The following is a 25,155-nucleotide window of genomic DNA, read 5'->3' as shown; positions in this document are numbered from 1 at the left end:
AAAGGAATTATTTTTATTGATCGGGAGAAGGGAGGAGCGCGCGCGGGCGCGCGAGAAAAGAGAGAGAGAGAGAGAGAGATCAGGCCGATCAGGCGCCACAGCGAAACTTGACGAGCGATCGGCGCTTTTTTAGGGTTACGCTCTTATAACATATTTTATACAATTTATATGAAAACCTTACAGTCTTTTCCTTTTCGTAAGAAACGAGAACGCGATCATATTTGTTGAGCAATTTAGTTTTTCCTTCTCCTGTACCGCGTTATCTTGTCTTGTAGTTTACATCGATGTGTAACAATAACATAGTCTCTCTTGCACAAAATCGAATCGATAGTGGTATTCTCTCTCTCTCTCTCTCTCTTGGAGGGTGCACGCGTTGCGCTCGAAGCGTACTTGCAGCACAAAGACAGTCGAATCCGACTGTTTGCTATGGCTGCGTTCGGGGAGCGCGCTATTAGCGCTATTGCATCATTCTATCTTTATCGCTCATCAAGTGTAGAACAAGGATAGAAAGAGCAAATAGCGCTAATAGCGCGCTCCCCGAACGCAGCCTATTTATAAAAAATAAAAAAATCTTACATTCGGATTATATCGTCATCGTCGCGTCGGCTGAAATTCCCATTTCCGCGTTCCGCGTTCCGCGTTCCGCGGTCGGCACGGCGCGGCGCGGCGCGGCACGGTCGATTGTAAGGCATGTTTAGCACTTTAGCTTTGCGATTCTCAAAGGAAATTTGACGTTGCGGAAACGACGCTGCGTGAAGGAGATGTTCCTCCCGAGTTGCAACCTTGCAATGGCGTTGCGCGTCGTTGGTCGTTGAGTGGGTTGCATGTTTCCCACATTCCCACTCCGATCAGACAGCTCCGAGTTCCGAATGTTCCGGTCAGTCCGACACCGCTCTCGTCGACCTATCCACCTATCTATCGCTATCGTGCCACGTGCCACGTGCCACCTTGTTCGCTCAACTGCCAAATTCAGTATACATAATTTCATAACTTCATACTATTTTATACATTCGTGAAAACCTCGAATCTTACGATTAACTTACAAGAGTGTTTATATATCCGGCCGTGTTTACGTGTGTTAGATAAATAGGTATAGAATAGTTCCATCCGTTTTGTATTCGCTCGTTTGCCGAGGAATTAATAAAGAACAACACCGCGAGTTACAAGAAACGTAATAATAATACGCAATTTATTGGCTCTGGAAACAGCGCACAAGGTAGTATATCCAAAGGGTCTTTGTTTGTGATCGTAACTTAATTAAACGGTACCTAAATGAAATCGCTTGTTGTGTAAATGAGTGCAATGAATCGATGAGTGATGAGACTGATGAATGCGGATCGATGCGGAGTATAATTCATTAAAACGACTTTTCACGCGACTTTAACATTATATGTATATTATAATTGTCAATTATGCAGACTTTTTTCCAAATAAATTGTCAATATTATATTTAAAAAATCCATTCAAATTCACGATCCACGAATTTAATCAGATCAGCCTTAGGTATAATCCCGCGGGGGGTCGTCGCTCTTTATCCTTTTTTAAAAAACTATCTATTCGCTCTCTCACACCCCCTCCCCCCCTTTCTCACAAATCGAAAATTAAGAGATCTTCAAAACTACTCTTCCGCGATATATTCCAAAATGATTTGTACATACATCAAACTTATTAACCTTCAACTTTTCGCGTATTCCTATCGATGATCGTCCAAGCACGTCGTCCAATGAAGAAGCGTTATTTTTACCATAAAAAATTACATTCCATGTGCATATATCTTTTCATTGTTTCAATTTCAATCCTGTCTCTATAAATCTGCAACTTTATTCTTACGTTATCACGAAGCAGTTTTTTTTCCCACGCAAAGTTTTACTTTAGAAATAGATTTATATGTAGGTACTTATCATGTATGTATACACACACGCACGCACGCACGCACGCACACACATCACAATTCATATTTAAAACTCACACGCAACGTGAAAAAACTAAGGCTCTGTTTTCTCTATCGCTAAACTAGTGCAGGCAGTTCAGCGATAAAAAACAGACCCAAAGGAACACGCTCTCCGGTCATACGTAATATGACGTCTATCTGGGTAAAAACGTCTCGAGTTCTATCCCTTTATAAAAATCTCTTTGGAAGTATTGTAAATATGATTCAATTATGTCGTAATATACATGTGTAGATAATTATGAAATTAGAATATCGATTGCATATAGAAAGCACACAATTTAACGCGTCATCTCTAAAGCTTTCTCTGATACGTATATATCTGATGATCTGCTCTGAGAATTGTTCTTACAAGACGATTTGACATTGAAAACTAATATACGAAATATTCGTATATGTAGGTATGTATGTGTATCGAATCATTTTCCATTACTTTTATTATTTTCGTCGTCTGCGTATATTATATATCGTATTACTTTACCGAATTGCTACTTTCCACGATAACTTTCGCGGTTATTTTCCGCGTCAATACACGCCGTACTATACATTTTGTAGCGTCAACGTCAATATGTGTCATATGGCACATATGTATATCGATGCTTGATGCATGGCTTTAGATTTAGAATATAATCGATAGTTGTCGCAACGTAATTGACCAACGGTGAATGTGCAAAGAAATGTAAATGGTAAATGGTGAATGGTAAATGGTAAAAAGATTGTAGAGGACGCGTGTGTGAGTTTTCAACATGAATATTCTGTTTCATGATTTGGATATTTATCAAAGTTACATTATGCTGGTGTACATTATTCGGCAAATATTTTATTTGTATAAACTCTGCAAGCCCAGCTTACCATCGTCACAAATGCACTTTTAGGTTTATTTTATTCATGTACGAAATTGCTGCTTATATCTGTAGGAGTATAAGAGTGTCGATAAGTTATTAAGAAAGATTAGAAAATCTGTATTCCATATCTATGCGATTTCCGTTTATCTCCCGATCGGGGCACATCTTCTCTTTTTTTTCTTTTTTAGAAAATGACGATTGATATATTTTATTATACATTGTCTTAAATCGGCGCCACTTATTGCTTGATGTATTTAGTGCAGCAACATTTGGTTTTTCCAGATATACATAATGTAAGGAAAGATACCGGCTTATTATACTTTCTATCATCATTTTGACTCGTATTGGCGACTGAGATAAACAATTGGTTCGCGAGAGTAATAAACTAACGAGAAAATAGGCCTATCACGCACGCGCGTTTAACAAGCGTGATACCGAATTGTATTATAAATGGTAAATGGTAGACAAATAATGTAGACACAGGTTACTTTACCGAAAGTCGAACGCTTTCATAGTGGTAACCGTCGTTATTTCGATTCTACAAGCACAAAACTATTCGTAAATCTTATTTATTTACTTACTCCATACTCTTACGTCGAGGTCAGAAACGCTCGCGGATCGGATTATTAGTCGCAAAGTGATTTGTAAGAGGAAAATTTGCTTCGACGACTTGATTTTCTCGCGTATTTCTTTTTCTTTTTCCGTTCGTAATTCAAGTGTCGCCCGTGCCATAATTCAAGTACAACAAATACAATAAGTAAAATTATATCGTTACAGATAATAATTACAGATTAATCTCATTGGCATGACTGACCCCTCTCGTTTTTCTTTTTCTTTTCTTTTCTTTTCCTTTTTTTTTTTTTTTGCTTTTTTTCACGCTAGTTAGGCATATATCAATTAAGGAAAAAGACTTAAAGTTTTTACCACATATTCGTATGAATTGTACGTGAACTGCAGCGCGCGACTCGTAATCCGTATCCCCGCTCCACTCACCCCCCTGCCGCCTGTTTCACTGATGCGATAATCAAACACCCTGGTAGTCTGTAGCCAAGTCACATATAGACTACGCTGTGCGATGGCACAATTTTTTATAATACAAGCGCAAAAGATTACTAACCATTAGTAGTTTATATAAGTCATATATCAACTGCCAACACGAGTCTGCGAATCGATTGAATCACATATTCTGCCGAAAGCGTACGTCTCCTTTTCATCTGCGAATATATTTGAGCTAGCGAATTTATTGATAGCCTGAAGAGTTATGCGTGTGTTTCGCGTTTGCACATCTCTTTTCATACACATGTGCACGCGACAAAGTATGGGGTGCACAATCCTGGTATGTCTATGTGTGTATAGTATGTATGAATGTGAGCTGCGTGGACGGCGCTACGTACACCACTGTTCGGTCAGTCAACCACTGACAGACTAGTAGTCGACTATCGTCACTCGTACTCGGACACACCTGTGGTTCCACTGGGAGTTTTCAGTTCAACGTGCCTAGCTCTCACGTCAATATATACCGTTGTATAATCTACAAGAGACAATCGGTTTACGTCGCACGTACACAAATCACAGCGAGCAAAATTTCAATGCTAATCTGGCTTGATTCTCTAGCAGTCTAGCTAATATTCAATTCAAATTATTTACGTACTTGCATACAGATATGCTAGAGTTTGTCTTGGAATAGGAAGAGATTGTTCGTAGCAGCGACAGCCACCACATTTTCAGATGGATGCCACGCAGTGTGAAGTATTTTCTTATTAAAGTCCAGGCAGTCGACGCTAATCTCATCCTTCTTGCGTTTGCCACCGGTGCATACCTACGCAATCGCGTGTAACAAACATAAGTAAATATTTCAACTTTAAGTCGGCATATGCAATATGCAGTGCTGGCGTACAATATGACTCTTATGAATAAAGCAAGATCTCGTAAATGTACTAACCTTCCTTGGCTTCAGGAGGGTTTTCGGTTTGGCAATGTCGCGTGCTGCCTCCAAAGTAAGATCGCGTTTGGTCGTACGATCAAATACTCGGAAGAAATTGTTGTACGAGCCCGTCATAATAGCAGAGTCATTACCGCTCCAACAACATTCAAACTTGTCGAAGATACAGTCATTTTCATACAATGAACATAATTTTGATCTCAAGTATTCGTGTACCTGTTGTGTAACAAAAAGGTTATATTCAGACAATTATGTGAACAGTTATACGCGGATGATATATATCTCCTGCGATAAAGTAGGAAATATTTATCGAATGAAAAAGAAGGTTGTTGCAGAAAATGTAGGTTTACGACAGCGGGTTACGTACATATCAAGAGTTTCATTTCTATAAAAGGTGTGTGTGTGTGTGTGTGTGTGTGTGTGTGTGCGTGTGTGTGCGTGTGTGTGTCGCTTTCCTTAGGAATATCACAGAGTATACAAACTTACAGGATAACATTCGATTGGTTTTGTCTCCATTTGCAAGTCCCACACTTTCACGCTGAGGTAGTCTCTGCTGATCATGTATCTTCCAGAATTACTAAGCTTTACATCGCTTATGCTTGAAATAATTTCTGAGAAAAAACTCCTATTAGTTGGATCTTCAGGCTCCTCGAAGAGCTTACTGTGCTGATCGCAGAGAGCGGCAGATCTCATATCGCAAAGTCTAATAGTTCCTTTGCTACTACTGTACACCAACACGTTGCATTCCGCAGGATGAAATTCCGCCGCAGTTATGACTTCCGTTAACTCTTCCATATTAGTTGGCTTAATGTCTACTATATCTGTATGCTACGGTTAGGAAAATTATATATCTGCTAATATTATTGTATATATAAGCTAAAAGCTGACAAACTAATATTCTGGAATATTGCAGAAAATGTAAGAAATATTGATTCATGCACGATTCATAAAGAAGAAAGGATACTAAAACTCTGGTCAGTTATCTCAAGGTGCCAAAGATTAATTCTAAGATCATCAGCACTGAGGTATGTCTCTTGATCACTGTTGACACTTATACTGTTTATGTGATAGGTGTGCGCATTGGCAAATATCCTCCTTGGTGATGCCTCTACCATCAACTCCATTGGTTTTATGGTTGGCACCTATGTAACACACGCGGTAACACACGATCAAATACGCGTATCAAACAAAATTTTGTACAATTTGTACTACTCTTCTCAAAATAGACACAATCGCACAATTAAACTTTTATCGTCGCGCGTTTGATAATCCAGTAAGGTAAATCCAGAATATAAATAAATCAAGTATACAACCCAGAATCCCTTACCCTCAAGGCAGTGATGCAGGCAGGATCGCGTATCGTGCCATTCTCCTCTTTCGTATTATACCCCTCCACTCTTTTATCTCTCTCACTAACTTTCCACAACTTGATTGTTTTATCGTTCGTGGAGAGTAAAAAGTGAGCAGGGTTCTTTCTTTTTAGCCACCTAATTTTATTAATTTTTTCTTCTATCTCTAATGATTTTAGGTAATCGAACTCAGGTTCGTGGCTCTGGAAAGTGCTATACACATTGTATTCGCCTCTTCGTGGTATACTGTTTTTACTCTGTGCAAACAATGTCAAATCATTTTCATAATTTATTACTTTAATAACACGGGTATCTTAACGTTAATAGATTCAGTTGTAACAATCCAAGTATCACGCTTGAAAGTTTATAACTTATAACCATCTACATCTATAATCTTATAATGCTCATCTAAGCAATCTTGATCAATGTCCATCGTGTAAGCTCAAACGGCTTACATCTTTAATAGTGACTCAGTGAAGAGCCGTTTGGCCCAATAGAAGATCAGACTCCAGATACCAGATTATTAAATGTTACATAAGCCTTTGTGTGTAAAGATGGTAGAAACAGTCAGATCTCTAACATTGACGCACGGTCGCACGTCGCACGTGATATTGCGAATGCGTCTTACAACAAAATAGAAAGTCTTGTAAATATGTAAATTGTATTTTCTTTTTCTATACATCAAACGTCATCGATGGAATCGATGCATCAGAGTTGAGACTCTAACATAACGCTCCAAATATAATTGACTCGCGTAAGATGCGTACCGTCTGACAAGGTAGATTGTGCAAGATATAATTATGCACACATGTTGTAAACATTAATAATTAAGAGTGACAATCGGATTGTTTGGCTAATCATATTTTAAACAGAAAGCGTTTGTTTACTTGAAAGTTGTCTATCTTTTAAATCGTATAATTGCAACTGCACTTACAATGGGGTCTCTTTGAAAAATGACAACGCGTCCACCCTTGTCTCCTGTCGCGAGGAGATCGCCATCGTGATTAAATTCAACGCATGAGATTATGTCAGCTGCAATAAGAAAAAAAGAAAAAACGTAACACTCGTATTTATTATACAAATATAATTTTGTACAATGTACAGTATATGACAAAACTTGTGAAAGAATCTTCACGTGAGTCAAGAATACATTAATTATATATAACGTAATGCAAACTAAAAGAATGAATTTGTGTGCGCTAGGTGAGATAAATTTTGAATCGGAATCTCGATACATGTGCAAAGCCGTGATTCGCGACTCGTTGTTTGTTTTATTTTGGTATGCGTAAACTGATAAGATAAAAGACAAGATGTTTCTCTCTCTGGAGCAATGGAAACACAGGTGAAACTTGCCTTCCGTAACGTCATCTTCTAAGGTCCCCTTCACTTGTGAGAAGCACCACTGTATGTCACCATTGCCTGTAATATAATATCGTACAATAGTGATTTTAAAACGAAAATATATCTCTCCTGTTGCTCATTTGTCTCAGATTGACATCATAACTTGGCGCGAGCGCGAATGATATAAGTAATAAAAATTACTTTGGAATAATCGGTCACATTTTGTGTCTTAATCAGAGAAATCAGTGCGTTTTAGTCTTTGTCAATAGCAACTTTCCAGTCATAACAGATCCAGTCAGAACGAAAAGAAATGGAGGTGGAATATGGAGAATGCATGTTGCACAATATACATTTATACATAATTCTTTATTTTATTAAGTAAGATCCGCGCGTAAGTTTAAGAAAAAATTTAAGATCAAATGCCTGCATACAGAGAACAAGAGCCATACATGTGGAATGTGTATAAACATCCGATTTATACAATCAGTATAAAGAAGCCCAGAGTAACACAAGTGACGCAATTTGTTTAGAAATAGTAATTTATGTGGAAATAACTTGGATGTCTCTCCCTGATGTAGCATACAGAGTTGCACTTCCAATACGGAAATTAGATATCTCCGTACAATGGCAGGGAATGGAGAAAAGTAATTTGTTATTTCGCAAAGCTTTGGATCAAATAGAAAAAATTTATGTATACAAAGTAGGCACATGAAGAAGGAGAGCGAGAGAGAGAGAGAGAGAGAGAGAGAGAGAGAGAGAAGCTGGGGTTCGCGCACATCAAGTTGAGATGAGTAAAGCAAAATGATGGCCATCCTAGGGTACTACTGCTATACACCTGCGGCATGGAGCATGGAGCATGGAGCATGGAGCATGGAGCATGGAGCAAAAGAAAATGCATGCAGTAACGCCAGTAACGCTTCTCAGTTTGATTCGCCGATGGCATTCCTCAAAATCTGACAAAAAGTGACAAAAGTTTTGCTGCGTTACTTTGAACTGAAAGGCAGACAAGAGTAAGAGTGTGTCTACAAACAAGAGAGCGAGTAAAGAAATCATCTCTGTTGGAAAATAGTTGCGTGTGTCTTGTTGGAGTCACTTCAGTCACTTGGAAAACACCGGTACAAGCGGTAGAAGACGGACTGTAAGCGATAGAGCGAAGAGAAGCGAAGAGGGGACACGCGGTGAAGATGGCCGGCGCAAAGTCCTCCTGCGACCTGCGAAGGTCGCGCGAGAATTGATACGATTGCGGATTGTGGAGGGTGAGCGGAACAGATGAGGGGAAGAGAGGTAAAAGTGAGCCTACTTGAAGTTTCGGCGTAATCCATCGTGTTTCTAGGCCGCCGCCGTTGCCGCCACCGCCACCGCCACCGCCGCCGCCGCCGCCGCCACCGCCGCCGTTGCCGCTGCCGCCGCCGTCGCCACCGCTGTTGTCGCCGTCGCCGGCGACGGGCACATAGGTATCTGCCCCCCACGCACCAGGGAGAATCCGGAGTGCGGGCGCGAAGGATGCGCTATTACGCGAAGAGAGACGTTCAGACCGAGAGGTCTCGCGTCGCGATTATACCCGCGTCCCTAATCTGGGTCAAGGTTCGCCTCGCCGCGGCGAAGCGAGAGGGCGAGGAGGCGAGGAGGCGAGGAGGCGAAAAGACGAGCTGCTCAGCAGGAAGCAGGAAGCAGGAGCAGGAGCAGGAGCAGGAGCAGCGAAACGTCGTAGCCGTCGCTGGCGCGTCGTTGGCGGCGCGCGGACACGTATATGCGCCGGCTTATTAAGAGCCACGGTAGTTGGAGCACTACTTACCGGCCATCTCGACACGACACACGAGGGGCAATACACGCAAGCGGAGATCGGAGAGCGGAGAGCGGAGAGCGGAGAGCGTTCACGCGCTAGTTTACTCCCGATTTACGGGATCCAATTCAACGGCGAGCCGCGAGAGCGTACGCGCGCGCTCACTCTCTCGGACAGGCGCGGGCGCGTGCGAGCCACCACACCACACGACCACACCACACCACGCCACGCCACGCCGGCGACCACTCGCACCACTCGCACTCGACCAGGCGACTGCCGACTGGCGACTGGCGACTGGCGACTGGCGACTGGCGACGAGATAGTTCGCTACGCGAGAAACACGCGACTGATCCAGGCCGTGCGCCACCGATCCTCCGTCACATATTTTCGGCCAAGCACCGTGCCATAAAGCGCTCTCTCGAGTCTCGACGTAACGCGGCTGCTCTCAATGGCGGAAGTTCGCGTTCACAGGCGCATAACCGCACAACGCGACTATGGCGTGACGTCACTGCGCAGCCAGAGCCACAGCCAACTGAGCCAACAGCCAGGTCTCGCTACTCGCTACCTCCGCTCCGCGCGCGGTAACCACCATCTTACAGTTACACGCGGTGGCGGTGGCCGCGGTGCTCGACGACGCGCGGAGTCTGCGCGAACGTGCCGCCGAGAATAGCCGAGAATTGACGGGAATTGACGAGGATCGACGAGGATAGCCGAGAAGCCGCGAATCGCCGCGAATCTACGCTATACGCGGCAAGGCGCAAGGCGGCAACTTTGACGAGTTTGAGTTTGAGGACGAGCCAGGCGCGTTACTCTTGTATCTTGTAATTGCATCTCGGAGATGTTTCTTCTTCTCTTCCCCTTTTCTCTTCCAATAGTTCCAATACACAATTATCGAACGATCGGCCAACGCTAACGGTATATTTGTAGAATCACCGCAAACCGCGAGAATTACATCTTGGTACAAAAACGTACGTACCATGGCCAACGCATCTCATTAGAGACCCCTCTGACTGTTTGCATTCGCAAAAAAGGCGAAACAGAGTCGAGCTATAACCTATCGGCTATCGTACACTTGTACAGTGTACATAAGTACACAGTACTACACAGTCGTTGTTTTGTTGCTTAATTTAGACTTTTAGACAGCTCTGCCTCTCGAGAAAAAGACAGTTATTCCTTTTCGTCTATAGTCTATATCAAATTTAATAACGTGCATTAATAACAAGAGCATTGCTCACATTGACGTTTACGTTTACGTTTACGTTTACATTTACATTTACGTTAAAGATAGTAAAAATGTTTTTGCTATCTTAGAAAGTTGTTTTTTCTTTTTTCCCCCAAAAGTTTCGATATCTTTGACCAGAAATTGTTTTACATTTTTTCGATCGTACAGGTACTTAATAAAATGTGATCGGCCAAGAGGCGAGTGGCTCCAAACGTGATGACTCTTAATCGCGAGCAACCTGTCTGCGTAACAACATAGCTGCGAAATCCCGCGAAAACAGAGAGATCACTTGGCAAAAGCGTGTTACGTGGATCGAGTGACCTAGCGCACGGCATCAGCTATAATAGCTGCTAGGGCATACCCGCGACGCGACTCGACGCGACTCGACGCGGATATATATGTTTGCCGTGATATTTGTTAGTACACTGCTATTCCAAGGAGAGACAGAGAGGTCATCTCACGACCCAAGAAGAAATTCCGCATTGTCGCGCTTCGTCGAGGTATAAGAGATACAAGAGCTTTCGCTCTCGATGTTGTAGAATTTACCTAAGAGCTCCGTTAATTTGTCATGTAACTCCTCGAGAGAAGAAAACAGAGGCGACGTCGTACTCCCTCGCGAGTGCGCCAAGGTCCCGGATCCAAAGGCACGGATTTCCGACTGATCCATTTTCCAAAATCCGAAATTAGCCCGAAAGGCTAATCATCGTTTGCGATTAATCCGCAGAATTAATCCAGAGAGTGGTCGAAAGCTCACCGCTCAACTAATCGACGCGACGACGACTCAATTCGGCAACTTGACTTTTCACGGACAGAAAGAGACGCGACGCGACGCTCGAGAGACTATCTCAATGTGGTACCAAGAAGCTAGGACGACGAGCCACGAAGCTCGCTTTGCCAAACGTATTAGAGTCACTACGTTAATACGTTTGTACTAACGAGATTGCATCTCTACTAAAATTTCAACACCCGCGTACCGCGATAACAAATCTCTGATGTCTAAAACAATGTAATTCGGAAGATTCCAAGTATTTGGACACGACTGTCGTAAGGACAGACGTTTCCATACTTTCCGTGCGCTCCCAAGGATGGTGATCTGTGAGTTGCGCTTACCCGCGAGCCGCGAGTGAATTGCACGCCAGTCATCTCGGTTCGGTACTCACGGAAGTAAGTGTGGTCGGCGCAAACGGCCGCGTCCTTCTCTTCCTTCCGCTTGTTACACACCACGTAACGAACCATATTTTCGTTCGGATAGACAGCGACAGCAACAGCGACAACGCTTCTTCCAACACGCACACGATCTAGCGAATACATCCTCGCGTGGCTCGCGTATCAACGGCAACCTTACCTTACCTTACCTTACTTTGACGAGTTTACCTCGTCGCAACGCGACAACCGCGACAGCCGCGACACCCGAGTTTTTCCCGCACACAACGAATTTCTAACGAATTGTGAACAATTTCGAAATCTTTGCTCCTTCTCGCGCGCAATGTCGATCCCGGGACAAGTGCAATGTTTACGCCGCAAAATATGAAACCTCAAAGTTTTATCGCTTCTTAATTTATTAACGTAAAAAAGATTTCGTAAAAAGACATATACATAAGTATATCAGGCACGTACGCTACGTACACGGCAAATGATTTTTGAAACGAAAGCTGATAAAAGCCATGCAGTAACAAGCCAGTAACGAAGGGAGAAAAAGAAGTGAGAATTAAGAATAAATTACATTCTTAAATCGAGTAGAAACAATCTGTTCAATAGTTAAATTAAAGAAGGATGTTGGGTACTTGCTGTACATACGTAAGCGATCGATTTTAAATTTTCTATATACTATATACTATATACGCATAAAGTATAACGACGATCGGTTCTTCGGGAGGACGAATTGTCTTTGTAGTGAAAAAAGATGGTGAAAAGAGAAAGCTCCAAATTATCTTGAAGCAAGCATATATATTATAGATTAGACATGTAATAAAATCCCATTATTATTTAATGTTGAAAAACCTTGATGGATATGTGCAGGGTGACAGGAATGTAATACAGGTTCGCTCGAGTAAAAGCCAACTCGACTCGAAGGAGTCGCTGGCCTAAGACGCTGAATTCGTTCGATTAAAGCGCAATGTAATTTCTCTGATAAAGAAATCAAGTAGCGGAAGAACGCTCCGAACTGTGACTATTGTGCGATAGATATAACAATTTCTACGTACGCATTTTTAACGCGTTTACGCGCGATAGACAAACAATTAAGTTTCTTATGTGTGGAGCTTATCTCAAAGTGCTACTCTGGATTATCGTAACTTGCCACAAAGTACCGACAATTCTTGTTTCGATCGCTTCGTCGAGTCTATATACTGATTAAAATTCTGGAATAAGATCAAAATCACCATATCGTGAATTTTGCAAATGGGATTTCCCGTTGAGAAATTTCAAAATTCTACGTACATATTTGATTCTATATAGTATACGTTTATTTTACGTTTATCCATTAGGCGCGACACGGCGCGACACGACGCGCGCCGTCTCGAATTTCTCGAAACGGCGTAACTGGCGTAAGCAAAGCGCTTACACACGTGGATAGGCGCGAGGAAAGACCAGAGTTTAAAAGTTTGTCGCGTCGCTTCGCGTCCGCGCGAAAAATACGTGCCACGCGCTTCAAGTTGAAACTATAAGTAAACATCGAGTACTTTATTTCGTATTGTACAGTCGTACGCGTATTATACAATACGAAACCTACGCGACACCTACGCGTCCTGTACCCCGTACGCCCTGTACCGACGCGCGACATATACGACACCGATGACGATTCGACAAATTTAGAAAGGAGATATTCCATCGAGGGAAAGGGAAGGAACGATATTCCTTCCTAACGAATAACACGTCTTGGTATTTCAGTCAATTTAAGTCAATCAGAAAAAAATTGGAGTTTTGCGCGTTTCAAGAAACGTACGTCTGAAGAGACGATGAGACGGAGACGACAACTATATAGGGGCAGACCGGGCAGACCGGGCAGACCGGGCAGACTAATACTCATTGTCAGTACTCACCGGCACGTTTGTTGACGGCGGTGTTGATGATGGAACCGAGTTTCGTGAGGCTGGACTGCCTCATGATGTTGGAGGGACTCTTCATCCGTTTGGACGGTGGTACCGGAAGCGGGGCGGTCTTGGCCCGTGCCAGGATGGCACCGCCGTTCCGGTAGTTGCCGATTGGATTCGAGCCGGGGGACCGCTGGGGCGGAGCCCCCCATAGACCCACCACCCCGGCGTGACGCGTGGTGACACCTCGCTAACCTCCTCAGCTTCCTGCCAGCTGTTATCCTCGCGGTCAGCGTCAGCCTTAGCTTCGTCCACTTTTGTCGCTTCGTCGCCGCTGGAAAACGAAATCTGTGTCTGTGTGTGTGTGTGTGTGTGTGTGTGTGTGTGTGTGTGTGTGTATGGGCAGTGTCTCTTGTCTACACGTTCCCTTTCTCTAAATCTAAAGTCTAGTCGTTCGGGCGATCGATCGTCAGGCGACTCAGGCGATTCCTTCCCGTCTCTCGGGGGTTTTTTCCCTCTTATCGTGTTCCCTCTTTATTCACGTTTTAGGTTTTACGTTTCAGATCTCACTCGATTTTTATCGCGTATCGTGCTTTAATCGCGACTGATTTGTAAGACCGTAAAATCGATATCCATCTTCCCCATTGCACACTTTCCTAAACCTAAACCTAAACAACGACTCGCTGTGACTCGCTTGTGGCAAGCTGTTTTACAAGCTGTTTTTAACCGTACTCGCACAATTATACGTTTCATAAATGCGTGCTTGATAAAAGCCTGTTGTAATAAACATTCAAGTATTCGTGTAATGCTCTTAAACGCGTCAATATCTCGTGTAGGACATTAATAAGACACGATCCAGACACGTTACGGACAAAACCCTGGTTGGTTGTGTGTTATCGAGTAATCGAGTAATCCAGTAATCCAGCGTACGGATAAGTAAGGCGTGATGGACCTTGGGTCAAGTCTGAGGACTGAAGAGCCACATGCGAGTCGCAACTGTCGCAAGTGCGAACTGCGAGTGGTGCGAGACGCACACATACTCGCGAGTGCTTATTTAATCGCGACTCATTTAATTCGACACATTGCATCGCGACTACGTAGAGTACCTCGTAGAGACGTAGCTAATAATAAGAACGCTCGTTCATTTAGTCTCACTCAAAGATCGTTTCGTCTTTATCTGAAACTTATATATTTTACACGTCACCGTCACATAAAGATCTCGAAAGCTATATGTAACTCTGTAACTTGATAATATCGAAAAATATCCAAAAATATGGCACGCGCGACATACATTCGACGTGCATTCAACGTGCATTCAACGTGCGCCAATCGCGTTGCAAACATACATGTTGCAGTCAATTTCGCGCGAGATATTTCGCGATTATGGTTCTTAACGTTTAATGATACGTCTCGATATCTTGCAATCACGTTGAACGTCGACAAGTGGTAAATAACGATAATGAAAAGGGAATTTTGTAAGTTAATGACTCGTGAGAGTTTGCCATCGGCCAAAACTCTTTTCGTCCCGAATCCCGAATAATAACGTGCAGCTGTATCCTAATGGAAATAACAAATAACAAATAACAAATAACAAATGGAATGATCGCGAATCGCGATGTTAAAACGACTGAAAATACTGAAAATTAATATTGTTTCATAATTACCTAAATCTAAATTATAGCTGATATATATATAGGTACATATAGTGCAAAAGTAAAACGCCATTTGCGAGGAGAGACAAGGTTGGATGTTTAACGCTAAATCTCTACTACAACGGCGAATCTCTTACTTAACGATTCAAATGGTAAGGTCACTTATATGAGCTAATTTGCGAACGGATCATACTCGCGCGGCACGCTCCATATCGTCATTCTCCATTTGAGCAATGGATAGAAATATAGATTATCGCGACGATCCTTGTAAGAGAAAGAAAGCTCGAATAATCTATTTAAATTAAAGTAAATTTCGGCGCAATCATCGAATAATTTACCTTATTCTACTTTTCACTCTTCTGCGGATTTTGATATTGAAAATATTGAAATATATATTTCTTAATTATGAATTTAGTAACCTTAAAATATTCTTAGTCCCAAATTTACTGAAGAAATTTCGGCGTTTAACTCGAAAAAATAATCCGACAGATCTGACCAGATCTGACCAGATCTGACATCAGATCCGTCGGACGGGTCAAGTACGACCAACGACCACAGAGTCAACTTAATATGTATAATGATGAGCTATTATATATTAAAACAAATTAGATATTTGTTAAGGTTAACAAAGTCCACGCGACTATGGATCTCTGATTCACGATATTCACGGCGAAAAAAGGCTATAATCTCGTGGACGGATGAATTAGTTTGCCGAGCCGAGCCGACGCGACGACGCGAAGACTGGAATCGTTGGCGCCGGGCCAGAGAATTTTCCGGCTGGATCTTATGCCCAAAAATATCTTTCATTCGCGTACATTTCCAGCGAGTAATCGCGCACGCGCGCGCGCGCGCGCGCGCGCCGCAAAAATTTGTGTCTTATTGAAATGGTAATGATCCAAGAAGATGAAATAGCCAATAGGGAATAAAGGGAAAAAGAGTCGCGCGAAAAAGCAGGTATGTTGTAGGTAGGCAGGCAGGCAGGCAAGCAGAGGTGAAATCGCCGCTAAGCGAATACCATTGGTCCCGATAGAAAATACCCGATTAAAAAAAAACAAATGATATTAAGAAATAACTGCTGCATCGGCATCGTGTGTGTAGCGTGTAGGAATTAGGAAACAGGCTTGTGCTTGCACAAAAAAAGAGGCAACGCCGCATCTCTATGATCTTTCTTACGTCTGCGAGGGTTATTATATCAATTATTGTATAATTGTATCATGTACTTTTTCAAATTATAATCCATCCCATATCTCTCGTAAAAGCTGCGTCAACTGTCGCCACTGCGTCAACACTGTCACCACAGTCGTAAGCTTTCTCCGACATCTTCGTCGTAGCTCATCGTATATTCGAGGCTTGCCAGCAATTTTCATTTATTAAAATAAAACTACCCATTCCACATCGCGTTCCTAATTTTCATTCCTATAATATATTGTCATCAGCACCAATTATCCTAAAAGTTTCCTACATTATTATTAGTTTTGTGTGAAGCACGCAGGACCGAAACATTAGATATGCAGTGATATTATTATAAATAATCACGGGAATCATATGCGATATGTTATGGGATCGATGAAAAACGAAATTTTTACGATAGATCATACGGGATTGAGAAATAGGGTATTGAAGAAATATTGGAAATCGAGATTATATTGGAAAAAGAAGTAAATTTACATACATATCAATAATAGTAGGCTAATGTTGATGATGTCGAGGAAAGTGTTAGAAAAGCTTACAATTAGGTAGTAGGTCATATCGATGAACCCCTATAACCGCCTGCTGCTTTTGTAAGACTTCGCAGTTGCATGGCAGCTTTACTTTATTCACCCGAAATATTGTACATAAAGAGAAAAATAAATTTACGAGAAATGCAACAAATGTATATATACATATACTCGTAACGACGAATCCATAAACGAGTCACGATATTTCGCCAATACCGTATCTCGGCGTAGCGTAGGGTGTAGGCCGCGTGGATAGTAATTTCAAAGCGGAATGAAAAGCAGAACTCGACAGAGAGACGCTCCTCAAACTATAGAGACAGGAAGAGCAAAGAGAGAAAAAGATAGTCGCGAATATCTCTCGATAAATATCCTTTTTGCTTCCTCCGAGAGAGAGAGAGAGAGAGCTCCATCCATCAGCGTTAGAAAGTACGTCGCGTTAACATTAATAGCCTATTAAAAATGTCCATCGGGATGCCGTTAATAGGTGACGCTCATCAGAAAATATAACGTAGCAACGCAAATAGCCTATCCTAGCTATCGTACATTGAAATAATTGGCTCTGAAAGCGAACGATCCTGAGAATCCTTCGCACGTCGCCGTCGATGGAGCCCTGATCCTTCCGGGGAGCCCGCACCGAAGTAATCGCGAGTGATCTCTGTTTGCAAGCACCTGCGCTCTTTCTTGCAACTATACCTGCCGCTCGGATGGGTATTATAATATAAGGATGGCTTTTATTTTTCGGCTGATATCGCGGCTAGCATCCTACGTACATATTAGATGCACCTGCAACGCTGCAACGTCGTCGACAGACGAACCGGCCCGAGACGCCGCGACGCGACGCCGACGTAGTCACTCTACGCGATACCGTTGACCTAAATAGTTGAGATAGTCGATAGCACTTGGACTAGCAATGTCCCGCTTCTTCTTTTATACCGAATTGCTCGTTTAAAGTTCATATCTTCCAGGAGGCATGTACTTGCCGACGAATTTAGAGCAAGAAGCGTATCATATTATGTAATAAAAGAGCTATGTATTTCAAGGCACGAGCCATCGTGCACAGCTCTGATGTATATAGAGCTATACAGTGACAACGTTTCAACGCTATCAACCAACTAATTGTGACGGAATATATTAATTGTCGTTTGACAATTATTGTACTTTGCGCGGATAATATGGTAATACAATGGATATGTAATAAAGCGGACGTGTAATAACTGGATTGCAAGATGCAACTGCACGAAATCGCAGTGTTATTGTGTACAAGAATCAAAACTACTGGATCGCCGATCGTGATCGCGATCTTTAGATGATGTGAGAGCAAGTATTTCTGAATAAATTCGCCAGTAAGTACATGGTTCTGAGGAAGACACGTTAAAAGACAGACGCGAAAACAAACTTTTTCAATTCTCTCTTCTCAATAAATCTATACGATCTAAATCTAAAATAGATGGTGATAGATGTAGAGTGACTCGTCGATTCCCCTTCCGTCGATTCGCGCGTGTAGGCACGGTATCGCCATCGTTATTCTCTCTCTCACAGGTCACAGGTAACGCGCCGCGCCGCGCCGCAGTCCGCGCGTCAGGAGATTGATAAACGCCATGTCAGCCATGTGATGTCCACCTCTGATGATTTGAGCGTCCTTGCGGAAGGTGGTCCGGTCCGTCTATCTTTTATCTCTGATCTGACTATCTATCTATATATATGTATATCTGTTAGTAGCGTAGTACTCCGCCAGCTCGCCTTCGAGAAGAGAAGGAAGATACGTATGGGTTAAAGGGCGGTTAAAGAGGAGAGAAAGGCAGAGAGGATTCTTGCGGATCGATAGCTCGTGGCTTTATTGACTTGAGAAACCGCGTGCTAAAGAAGCACATGCAGTGGTGCTAAAGGTTTGAAATCTTTGTCGCCGAGTGCATCTTTCGGTAGTCTCGGTCATCGCGCGTCGCCATCGAGAGGGATAACGCGCCCCGTACGTGATCGCCGTCTTCGAGCATTCGAGCTCTCCGCCGCGCGCCGCCGCCGGTTCGTTATAGAAATTGCGGCAAAAACCGCCGCGCACCGGTAATGAGAAATTGCTCGAATTTTTGTGTCTGTCGTCGTTAGTGACTCTCTGACTAACCTTCTAACTTTTTCTCTTCAAGAAGCAGAATAATATTATAATATAATAAAAGATGAAAAAATGACGTAGCGGCGTAGCGGAACACGCGCGCACAGATATTTATTCATTTTTTGTAATTGATTAATTGTAACGCGCTCGAGAAAAGATAGGTAAGCTCGATATATATAGAAGAATTTGTTAAGGTGATTGAAAATTGATTTGTTCGACGATACGAGATTCTAACGAATAGTTTTCCGAATAGTTTAGTTAACATAAAGGACTTTTGTTTAAATGTCTGCGTTACGTCATCGCCATTTTTTCTCGTATAATTAGCTCTCCAAACTGACAAAACGCTGGAAATAAAAGTGGAAAACGTAATCTGTATAATGGCGGATACATATCATAACATATGTATTCTGAAATTATCTCCAAAATGATAATTTTTAAGTTTGACTAACGCACGAACACACACACACACACACACACACACACACACACACACACATATAATAGTCAAAGTCAGGTAGGTACATAAAGCGAACGTTCAACGACGAATTAATGGCGGGGCAAATAGCGCAATTGCTCCCCATTGCACGTTACCCGAACACAAACTAGCCAAGATATGCGTATTGACTTCTATTGAGCGATCTACCACTGGCGGAACGAGAAATGGCAGTATCAAAAGATGAATTTCGATTAATTATTTAATTATTATTTAATCGAAACGACTCTCTCCATTATTTCGAGCTTGCAGACACAATCGAGACTCATCGAGACGCGCTATTTTCGACAACACTGCACGAAACGAGATTCACATTTACCGAATCTGCAAACGTTGATCGTAATTCGTCATAATTATTCCGATTTTGTGGTAAGAAAAATTCTCAATCTAGTGGTCAAATATGCAAAACAGTTTCAATAATGAAATGGTCACGGCCGCCTACGCACTTAATCTAAACTAAAATAGTAAAATATCTATTTGACGATCGCGAGATTTTGGTGGCTTTTTCGATGAGTTTCGACTGAGATTTCACCGACTGTGAGACATCGACTTAAAACTTATTTGCATTATTGTCCTGGTACTAAAGTAACAGGATATATTAAATCGGTTTCGGTCGCGGAGCAATTCAACGAAATTAAGCTGTCGAATCAACTATAAAAGCTATTTGAGAGCTAGATTCCACGTGAACATTCGGACGTCGCAACTAGTGAAAGGAAACCAAGACCAAGTTTATGAGAAGAATACTAATCTATTACGTTACATTGACGCAAGCGAGAACAGTTTCGAAATCGGGATCAAGCGATACTTTTATGTGCGTGTATGTGTCAATGATATAAAATAATAAATATAAAGAATTATTTTTCTTTGATGGGATTTCAACTATTTCTACAAATCGCCAATTATCGCCAATCGCATGTCGATTATGATTATACAAGGATAGTGCATCAGCAGCCTTTTCTCCGTTCAATCAGGTGGTATTCTATAACACCTGTTGATTTTATCATAGTCAGTCACGTACAGTTTCATAATTACGTCAAGATACAAGTATTTATGGACGTAATAATAGTAACTCGTACATATATAATAGTGAGATTATTGGTCGCAAATTCAAATAAAATTGTGATAATTAAAATTTGATAGACTCATCTTCAATAGCGACATATTGAAATAAAGTTCCTTTGACGGAACTTGCGATTCGCAAGATGAGTGTATTATGCATTATAGATATACATATATATATATATATATATGTACATGTATACAACGTGCGCGTGTATTCATCGCTTCTTTAAGGTTGGGCAAAATTTGACGTTGAAACAAGTTAAACTATCTGTACGTTGCACCGTGCAACGTACAACGATACCACAATGCATCGGTTCTTTTAACGTGAAACAACTTAATTGCAGACTTATTGTTAGATCGTGCCAAAACGAAAACTTGAATCGTTTGAAAACTTGGCTTATTTGCGCGCGTATATATATATATATATATATATATATATATATACGGAGGGGTAAAAACTATAGTGGTGTAAGTCAAATTTTTAAAAATATTTTCTCGTATGCATAGATGCAATCTGTACAATATATAAATTGCATCTATATGTACACGAGAAAATATTTTTAAAAGTTTGACTTACACCACTACGGTTTTTACCCCTCCATATATATATGTATGTATATATATATATATATTTAACATAAATTCGCTGGTCAAAAAGCGTAAATAAGAGAGCCTGAAAGAGTGGGCCAAGGTGAGCACCGGTTACATTCGGAATTCAATTCACATCGGTATTATAGTAGGTATCTCGCCTCGCGACGTGAGAGTGCTCGCGGGCCCTGGAGGGCCCGGGGCTCGGGGCCCGGGATGCTCAGGGTGAGAGCGAGTTGCGCGTGGAAGACCTTGCTCGCGGCTAATAAGCAAATGATTTGACGATGACGATTTATTATTAAAAAAATTTGTGGTAACGATAATACATATTTTAAACTCCGAGGACACAGGCAGATGCATACTCTTGACATTATGCGAGATCGTTAGGGTACGTGTTTCGGAGAGAGATACACCGTGTCGTACTTTCGCTTTCATCTCCGTACGAACATCACTCTCGCGAGCTGCGCAAAGAACGTTGGTTTAAACATTTATGTTTAAAACGAAATTTACATTGGTAGCAATAATGACGGCGTCGATCAGCCTTGAGACGATGAAATTAATAATCGCGCGATACGTATATTCATTTCTTTTCTCTCTTAAATGAAAAACAAATCAATGAAACATATCTCATATCTGTACAACATTACGACCGGACGATTGCTCCGGATCTAATTGCTCCTTTTGATAAAGTTTTTATTATCGTTGTCTATCGACAACGTGTGACAACGTGAAAATTTTTCGCCATGTTCCTCAAACAAAACCCAAGTCAAAATTTGCAAACTGCAAATCATTTTTTATGTATTCATTCAAGCGTCAATCTGCCAAGTTTGACGATATAAGCCGCTGATCGAGCCGCTGAACGATCAGAACCTTCGTTACGCAATCGTCAAACATGTGCGCGATAAACGCGGAGAGAATATATCGTGTTTAGATTATCAAAGGCCGGAATCGAAAACAGGTGCGACCTTTAATGTAAGGTAAGCGCGTATATGCGGGAAGATGTGAAGGAGGAAGTTACGGCTTGTAATCGATGTAGTATTTTCTACACTGATATTGTCGTTCTACGCCACAGAATCAGCGAAACATTTGCACGGAATCTCAATTGATAGAGCGCAAGAATAGTGCTTCCCCTTTCCTCCTCTGCCCCCCCCCCTCTCTCTCTCTCTCTCTCTCGGTTTTTCAAAGAGATAATTGCAATTGTACGATATCACATTTCGATTCGATTCGACGCCTTCAACGAAAGATTCGAATAACTATTTTTACGTCAGATGCCAGAGTGAACCCCCTCCCTCCCTCCCCTCCTCACTGCAAAGGTTTAAAATTAATTCCAAATCAATCGTCTAGCATACTGCCCTAGTTGCAACGGACAATGGTACTTGAATATCATACATTCGGTAACGTTGCCGTTATCCTCCGTAAAATTAGGCATGGCAGCAAACGCGACAAATAGACTTAAATTTTAGCCGCTGGAGGCTAATTACTAATTTACAATTACCATTTCGCAGCGATCCGAAATTCTGTAGCACGACGTGATCCGCGAGATCGATAGATATAATTAATTAGGCGTTAACACGATTGACGATGCACTTCATCTTTCAATTCACTTTGATTGAATATCGATGAGGCGCATTAATGGGATGCAACTTGCTTTTGCGTTAAACCGCGCAAGTAAAGCAAAAAACGCCCCCCCCCCCCTCTCACTCTCTCATCAACTTTCTTTACACAAATTAATTTTTGCTTTACTTGTGTCGCATAAATTTCGTCTTTTATATAACAGTTGACGCGAACGCTATAATTAAATTCCATCCGCACAGTAATATATCTAGTATCTACATAGATTTAAGTAGATGGATAGGACTTTAAGCAAGGAGGATAGGTCGAGCGATATCAATGTTTATACAGTAATATGAGAGAAGCCCCGACCCGAAATATATTTTTGGCCAAATCAATGAACTGTGCCTGTGTCGCCTGTGTCTGTAAATGAAATAATCATTTACCCTCATCAACGCGACAATCTTGCGCGACTTGCGCTAGTTGATCAAGTCAAGTGACTTAACGTACAATCAAATATCAAACACAGGCGTTTTTGCTTGATGTATGTACATACGGTTGGTGCTACGCCACGCCGCGACGATCGTGTATGTGTTATCGCGATATTACCATTGACCGTTGTCCGTTTCTACCTGCGCGGCGCGACGCAAGGCGCAACGCAAGGATGTGAAGGATGTCTTCGGCTCGAGTAAACGACGACGGACGACGGACGACCGACCGCGACGAAGGCGTAACCGGAAGGGCTTATTTGCCAAGCGGCAATAGATGTTCGCGACCTAGTGACCCTCAACGATCAACCACCGTTTCGACATAACGAGATGCGTATTTGTACTTAAAACGTGCGTATTGTGCAGGACGTACGTGTACGTAATGTATGTACAATAATCTATATTAACATCTATTGTATACGTAGTACGCTCGCGCCCGTCTTCTCATCGACTTGGACACAGGACAAGCTGTTGGAAAAATTTAAGTCGACTGCAAACTGCAATGGGGTCTCGTCCTGCAGGGGAACTCTGTATACGATCAGTGTTTCGGGTTCGAATGCAGCAGGTGCAAAGTAAAAGCGTACCGTACGATGCAGGGCAATGCAAGAGCTCGGAGCTCGGATCTAGGCCCAGGCTAATGTTTTCGCGCCATTCCTCGTCATTTCGACGCACGTGCGTGTCGAGGCCGAGATGCAGGTCTCACCGACACTCGACATTTAATCGTGCTACTTTCATAATTAAAAACTAATTGAATCGCAAACTTTGCAAACTTTTTTGAGAGCGACCAAAGTTACGTATCACAATTACAATTCGTCCCTCTCACACTCTCGTGCGTGAGTCAATGCTCAAAAATACCAAGGTTATACAACTGTCGATTTATATTTATTTTAAAAAAAGAGAGAGAGAGAGAGGAGAACGTACGCGATATTTGTATATTTAATTTGATTTGAAATTATGTAAGAGAAAAAGCGGGGACGGGACACAGGATATTGGTGTTTCGTGTCCCGCAAAAGAGTGAAAAGTCACAATTTGCGTTATTCATTGGTGCAGGACGATTGGCGGGAAAAAACATTGCGTTCCTTTGTAACGTAAAAGGATTCCTCCGACCTTGGAAAAATTAGACCGGGTTAAACGCGGTCGCCTTTGCCTTCGCCTTCGCCTTCGCCGTCGCGTCGCAAACTTCCGCCCGATAACTTGCAAAAGTAGAGGACTTACCCGTGACCCGTGACACCCGTAAGGATAACGGATCCTGCTGGCGAGTGCTGGCGGATCCGATCGCGACTACGTGGAGTACGTGGAGGACGTGGTGGTCGTACGCACAGGATGGGCCTTCTGACTTCTCCTCCCTCGGAACTCGGAACTCGAAACAGTCGGAACGCACGCGTCGCGCCAACAGGACGACGATTGACGATTGCGTGTTGGACGTTACTCGCCAGTCGCCACTCGGTCCGATAACTCGGTGTCGATGACTTTGCCGTGACACCGAGGATAATCCCCTCTGCCCTCTGGTCTTTTGGCCGCGCGCCCTCGATGCGAGCTGATCAGATCTGATGCCTTTTCATCAGGTGTCTTTTGGGAAGGGAAACGATGCGTGCACTGTGCACTGTGCACTGTGCAGCACTGTGGCCACTGTGCTGACTATACAACACTGTACATTGTACAGCGTACAGCAGCAGCACGCGCACCCGTGCGACGTGCGACGCGCTCTCTCCTATCTCCTATCTCCTTTCCACTTTTCCAGTTTCCGTGCGCGATGCGCGACACGCTGCACGCCGGGCGGGCCGCCGAATTGGCCGAATGCCGATTGCCGTAATGCGCGACGACGCGACGGTTACCACCCGACACCCGACACCCGACACCCGACAGCTCCGACAGTCCAACGTTCCGTCTTACACCGATTGGTGTTTACTACTGATTGTGAGATTTGTGAGTGAGTACTCGGCTACTCGCACCTCGCACCTCGCACCAGTACCACCACTGCCACCACTCGCCCGTCGCGTCGCCCCGTAACGTCGAGCGTCGAGCACGCCGGCCGGA

At 42.7% G+C, this 25,155-nt stretch overlaps 1 protein-coding gene across 6 annotated transcripts; it reads right to left on the bottom strand.

The window, feature by feature from the left end:
* Window positions 1-1,160: 1,160 nt before the first annotated feature.
* Tws (protein phosphatase 2 regulatory subunit tws) lies at window positions 1,161-24,473 on the bottom strand. Of its 6 annotated transcripts, none has more exons than XM_071713261.1 (10): window positions 24,334-24,473; window positions 13,472-13,796; window positions 7,438-7,503; window positions 7,019-7,116; window positions 6,063-6,341; window positions 5,700-5,877; window positions 5,222-5,556; window positions 4,736-4,951; window positions 4,445-4,612; window positions 1,161-4,324 (listed from the first exon to the last, which is right to left on the bottom strand). In XM_071713261.1, the coding sequence occupies exons 2-9, from the start codon at window positions 13,554-13,556 to the stop codon at window positions 4,460-4,462; spliced, it is 1,410 nt and encodes a 469-aa protein (XP_071569362.1). In that variant the 5' UTR covers window positions 13,557-13,796; window positions 24,334-24,473; the 3' UTR covers window positions 1,161-4,324; window positions 4,445-4,459. The 6 variants fall into 6 exon arrangements, with proteins under 6 accessions (XP_071569362.1, XP_071569360.1, XP_071569361.1 ...); XM_071713259.1 differs by having other exon boundaries at window positions 13,472-13,878; window positions 24,334-24,471; XM_071713260.1 differs by having other exon boundaries at window positions 13,472-13,816; window positions 24,334-24,468.
* Between the last annotated feature and the right edge of the window lie 682 nt (window positions 24,474-25,155).

The sequence above is a fragment of the Temnothorax nylanderi genome, unplaced genomic scaffold (genome assembly GCF_030848795.1).
Source record: "Temnothorax nylanderi isolate EJ_2023f unplaced genomic scaffold, tnyl_v1.0 TNYL_tig0122_pilon, whole genome shotgun sequence".
Lineage (NCBI taxonomy): Eukaryota > Metazoa > Arthropoda > Insecta > Hymenoptera > Formicidae > Temnothorax > Temnothorax nylanderi.
The sequence above is the reverse complement of the archived record's forward strand: the minus strand, read 5'-3'. Positions and strand labels throughout refer to the sequence as shown.